Genomic DNA, 5,219 nt, shown 5'->3' with positions numbered 1-5,219 from the left:
GGCCCACGACAGGTCGTTCTGCTCGTTGGCGCTGCACGTGGACGTCGGCTCAAGCAACGCGATGTTCTTGTGGTCCCACGCGCTCGACACGAGCGCGTCCGCCTCATTCTTGTCGCCCTCGATGGTGTTCGCCTTGTGGTACGGAATGTCGGTGAACTTGACCGCCGTCTGCGGGTAGTAGGTAAATGAGATGTCCGCGACAAAGTGCCCGTCCCTGTCGCCCGGCGTCTCGCTCGCCTCGACGTCGCGCTCGTTCATGACGACGTTGAGATTCGAGCAGAAGCCGGAGGTGGCGATGAGCCAGTTGGGGTCCTCGACCACGTTGGGCGGGTCGGGCACCACCGGGTCCGGCGTGGGGTTGAACGGAGCAAACAGCGGCCCGCGCTCAGTCGGGAGCGCCGTCGCGTCGAGCACAATCGAAGGGAGAAGGTTGTCAGAGCCGTGTGAGAAGTAGGCGAACGCCCCGCCGCCCGCGCTCACCACGATGAGGCAGATGAAGACGGAGCAGAGCGCGTTGTGCCAGCAGAGCTTGGGCCACGAGAGCCAGCCGGAGGCGGAGACGGAGCCCTTCGGCGTGGCGGTCGTGGTCGTCTTGGGGTTGGCCGTCGCGCCCTGAACAGGGGGCGTGGTCGTCAGACTGGCGGTAAAGGAGAATCCGGCGTATGCAGGCGGCGAGCACCGAGTCTGTGGTCAACGGCGTGGAGCCGCGGGGCGCCTTGCCGATGCCACCGACAGACTCGGGCGAGACCGACTCGAACTGCGGCGCGCGCGACGCGCTGTCAAGCAAAGGCGCGGGGCAGTGTGTGTCGTCTGTGTGGGAGGGCGTGCACCGAGGACTCCTTCTCCGTGCCCTTCTCCTTTCCAGTCTTCTCGTCCTCGTCCTCGCCAATCTCCGCCTTGACGTTCGTCTCGGCGTCCTCGAGCAGATCGTACTTGTTGGAGACCTTCGTGGACTTGACCTCGCCCTTGCGCTCCGTCTTGTTGCGCGAGTTCGAGACAATCCAGTCGGGCTGGCCCTACGCATCGAACGCGCATGGGGTCAGTAAGTGGGAGACGCACGGCACAGAATGCGGCGCTCGCCGCCGGGGCGGGCTTCTCCTTAGGAAACTCCTTGGCCGAGACGGTCCAGCCGTCGTCGCCCTACGCAATGAAAGCGGGGTGGGGTTAAGGAGTGGGTCGGCGGGCGCACGGCTCAGAAGCAAGGCGCTCGCCGCCTGGGCGGGCTCCGGAAACTCCTTGATCGACGGCAGCGTCTCGCCGCAAACCGCCGCCGGCTTGAGGGCCGTGGCGACCTTGGTGGCCGGCTTGAGCGCCGGGTCGTTGATGGCGCCGGTCGTGTCAACGGAGGCCTCCGCGCCAGACTCTGCCGCAGGGATGTCCTTCTTGAGGGCGCCCTTGACGGCACCGGTGGGGGCCGTCGGTGGGCCGGTTGGGCGCGTAAACTTGGACCAGAAAACGGCGGGCGAGCTCGTCGCGTGGGCGGCGAACATGGCCTCGGCCTTGTCCGAGTCGACCGCGCCCGCGTCGGGCGCCTTCTCCGCGGCCGGGTCCTTCTTGACGACGCCCTCCGGGCCAGACTTTGCGACGGAGATGTTGACGTTCTTGACGCCGCACGCCTGTGGGCGAGGGAGAGTACGCGCAGGCTTTCGGAGACGGGAGAGGGATCATCATAATCCTGGCGTGCGCACGCGCACCTCGGCTCCGGGGAGCGAAGGCGACACCGACGCGGAGATGACGAGCGTGATGCGGCCGTCGTCAGCCGGCACGATTCCGACCTTCGCGGAGGACGTCATCGGCGAAAGCTCGCCCGCGATGTTGCCGCCGCCCGCGTCAATGCCGTCCTTGAGCGGGCCGGGCTCGCTCGGCGCGTGGGCGGCGGACATGGCCTCGGCCTTGTCCGAGTCGACCGCGCCCGCGTCGGGCGCCTTCTCCGCGGCCGGGTCCTTCTTGACGACGCCCTCCGGGCCAGACTTTGCGACGGAGATGTTGACGTTCTTGACGCCGCACGCCTGTGGGCGAGGGAGAGTACGCGCAGGCTTTCGGAGACGGGAGAGGGATCATCATAATCCTGGCGTGCGCACGCGCACCTCGGCTCCGGGGAGCGAAGGCGACACCGACGCGGAGATGACGAGCGTGATGCGGCCGTCGTCAGCCGGCACGATTCCGACCTTCGCGGAGGACGTCATCGGCGAAAGCTCGCCCGCGATGTTGCCGCCGCCCGCGTCAATGCCGTCCTTGAGCGGGCCGGGCTCGCTCTCGGACGGGACGTTGCCGGTGCCGGTGCTGGCGGTGCCGGTGCCGCCGGTGCCGGTGTCGATGCCATCCTTGAGCGAGACGGGCTCGGAGGGGATGCCGACGGCGTTGCCTCCGCCGGAGTCGATGACGGTCGTGTTGTCCGCCAGAGACGCCTGTCAGCCACAGAACGCGAGAGGCTAGTCTTGCAGGGAAGGCGCAGCGTTGCGTGCGTTGCAGCGGTGCGCGTGTGCATACCCCCTCCCTCAGCCACCGCAAATTAACGCGCACCTGCTTGTCAGCAAGCGGCGGCGGAGGAGAGAGCTTGAGCACGAGCTTGTCACCGGCGGCCGGCACGAACTCGAGTTTGAGCATGTTGATCGAATGAATTCCTGCAGAGAGTCAAGAAGCGGTTGAGGGTGGTGTCCCCGATGGGAGGTGCAGGCCAGCGCTCTCGAGTGGCCCTCGCGGCTACGGACACAGAGTGGCACTCTCTAGACGCAGCAGAGATGCGAGCAGGGCGGCAGGGTCAATCTCAGGTCAATCTCGGCTCAGAGAGGGAGCCGGAGAGAGGAGAGCCGCGCCTACGGGCAGCACGTCGCGGCGTGAGCGTCGAGACGAGGCCGCCGGCACGCTCTCTCGCGTCCTCGGCGCTCGGACTGGAGCCGGGCGGCGATTGGCGAGCAAGCGAGAACGGGTCGCTCTCTTGCCAGAAGAGAGGGAGGGCGGTCGCGCGGGACAAGGGTGGGGAATGGGCAGCAGCGGACGCGTCTCGCGGCTTCCTCGATGGCAGCGGCTGCACCTGCGAGCGGGAGTAGGCAGGCGGTGCGAGGCAGGGAGGGGGGTACAGCCGCTCGCGCGACGAGCGACGGCGCATCGCGTGGTGGGGGTGGTGAGGGGGCGGCGGGTTCCGTGAGCAATAGGCGTCGCGGGGGTCTAGGCGTGCAGCTCGCGGCGGCATAGTCGGGCGCAATGCGGCGCGGCAAGCGCGAGCGGACGAGGAAAGTGCTGGCTTGCCTGGTGTGGATGTCAGGCAAAGGGCCGTCGGGGAACATGGGGAATACTCTATTGAAAAAGAGCGCCTTCACAACATGGGGAATACTCTATCGAGGTCTCGCGGAGCGTAGAATTTTTCGTTGTGGTGGAGAGGGTGGCGATCGCGCGACGTGGTCCCACCGACGTGATTCCATCAATCACGCTTGGTTTACAGCAAGTAGCCTAACTCAGTCACACACAGCTCACAGGTGTCCCCCCTGGATGGAGTCACGCATGTCAGGCTCGGCCGCCGCGAGGTCTCGCGGCGGCTTGGCTGAGGGTCTGCACTAGTCTCTCTTCGATTCGGAGCCTGGCCTATTTTGTGCAGTCTGTGCAGAGCCGAGAGTTCGAACTTAAATTCACTTTTCGTGACAGTCTGTGTCGAGCGTCAGGGCCCTTTCGACCGTGCTCCGGCTCCGACCAGCACAACATCACACCCGAGGCGTCCCGTATTTTGGGTATGCCCGTTGATGGGCGTGCCAACCCCGCACAATGCCTAAACTCCCAATCTATAGCGCAGCGCTCACCACCAGTTGGTCGAGCCGAACACACAACTGGGGGCGCGTCGAACATGTGCTGGCCCGACGCCGCTCCTCCGCGCCGACGCTCACCACCGGCGCCACCCGCCGCCCTTACCGCCCTTGCCACCGCCCCCCCTTGCCGCCGCCCCGGCCGTAGGTTGGCTTGGGCTGTCGCGGGCGCGAAGGCGCTCAAGGAGCTGCTCCTTGCAGACTGCGTGCGTGCGCCCGCCTCGATCCACCCTCTCATTCGTGATCACTGAGGGGTCCCTCGACCGAGACCCGTGTGCGCAGGCCATTGAAGACGAGGGCGCTGATGAGTGGCTCGATGCATTGCGCGAAAGTCGCGAGGCGGCGCGGCCGCTCCGCACACTCGATCTGCGCCACAACCGGCTCGCCAGCGGCCCGACGGGCGACGCGCGCCATCCGATTGCTGCCGACCCGCGCGTGCTCACCGCCGGCCAAAAGGGTGTCGGGCAGCAGCAGGGGCAGGCTGGAAAGGGGCAGGCGGTGCCCCACTGGGCCGTGATGCTCGCCACGCCCTCCTCACAACAAACAACAGACGACAGGAAGTAACATGCGAGGCTAGAGCAGGCTTGCTCCACCTCTAGCAATCTCGCCGGCCGGCCGGCGAGGCACGGACGAGACCGTGTGTGGGGTCTAGTGAGGTGTCTATGGACGCCCTCCTCACAGGCTAGCACATGGAGACGCGATTCTTTTCGCGCACAACACTGGGCACGCGTTCGTTGTAAAATTCTTCCCGCTAAAATTTGTTTAAAAGAGCGGCATTGTGCACGGAGCTAAGTGCATTGCCGTTCTTAACGGAGTCGCTTAGGCGGCTCCAGTGGTGTGCCTGTGATAGTGCTAGCACGCGCCAGTTCGCACCTGTGTCGAGCCTGTCTCCCGAGGTTCTCGAGGTGGATATCCTTTGGCCGCGTTGGGTAGCGAGGATTGGTGTAACCCGAGCCACGGAGGCGTGTTTTCTGACGGCCGACCGTCAGTGCACGGAGTTGCCCCTTCTCCGACTGCCCCGGCTAGTTCACGGGTTTCGCGGGAGTGACCCCATGCGTCAAACCCGAGACCTAGCGCGGGTGGGTTGGAGGGGGCTCGCCCCGTTCCTCCCCATCGGGCCGCATGTGCGGCCACGCCTCGCAGATTCGTTTCTCGCGCCTGGGTCAGGCGCGCGGGGCATCCCCCGGGTCGCTCGACCAGCGATCCGAAGAGTGGCCGCTATGCGAAGGAAAGAGTGGGGCCCTCGGGGTACGCCTCGTCCGGCCCCCTCCGAGGGGGGAAGGGAACTGCGGGGTCCCCTCGGGCGCCTCAGTTCGGCCCTCCCGAGGGGGGGAGGGGAGCAAGGGGGTGGGGGGATTGGGGTGGGGGGAGGGGTCTCGGATTTCGTGGGTCTAATACTTGCCCTTTCGGGGAGGGGCCTCG

General features: G+C 66.3%; 1 protein-coding gene across 1 annotated transcript; it reads right to left on the bottom strand.

The window, feature by feature from the left end:
* Positions 1–1,859: 1,859 nt before the first annotated feature.
* EMIHUDRAFT_368861 (hypothetical protein) lies at positions 1,860–2,624 on the bottom strand (the record flags this gene model as incomplete). Its single annotated transcript, XM_005773635.1, has 3 exons — positions 2,524–2,624; positions 2,088–2,408; positions 1,860–2,009 (listed from the first exon to the last, which is right to left on the bottom strand). Coding segments are annotated over exons 1-2 (310 nt in total), but the record flags the coding sequence as incomplete, so codon positions are not given.
* Positions 2,625–5,219: the final 2,595 nt, after the last annotated feature.

Source organism: Emiliania huxleyi (assembly GCF_000372725.1).
Source record: "Emiliania huxleyi CCMP1516 unplaced genomic scaffold EMIHUscaffold_332, whole genome shotgun sequence".
Taxonomy (NCBI): Eukaryota; Haptophyta; order Isochrysidales; family Noelaerhabdaceae; genus Emiliania; species Emiliania huxleyi.
Note: the sequence above shows the minus strand (reverse complement) of the source record. Positions and strands in the feature narration are given on the sequence as shown.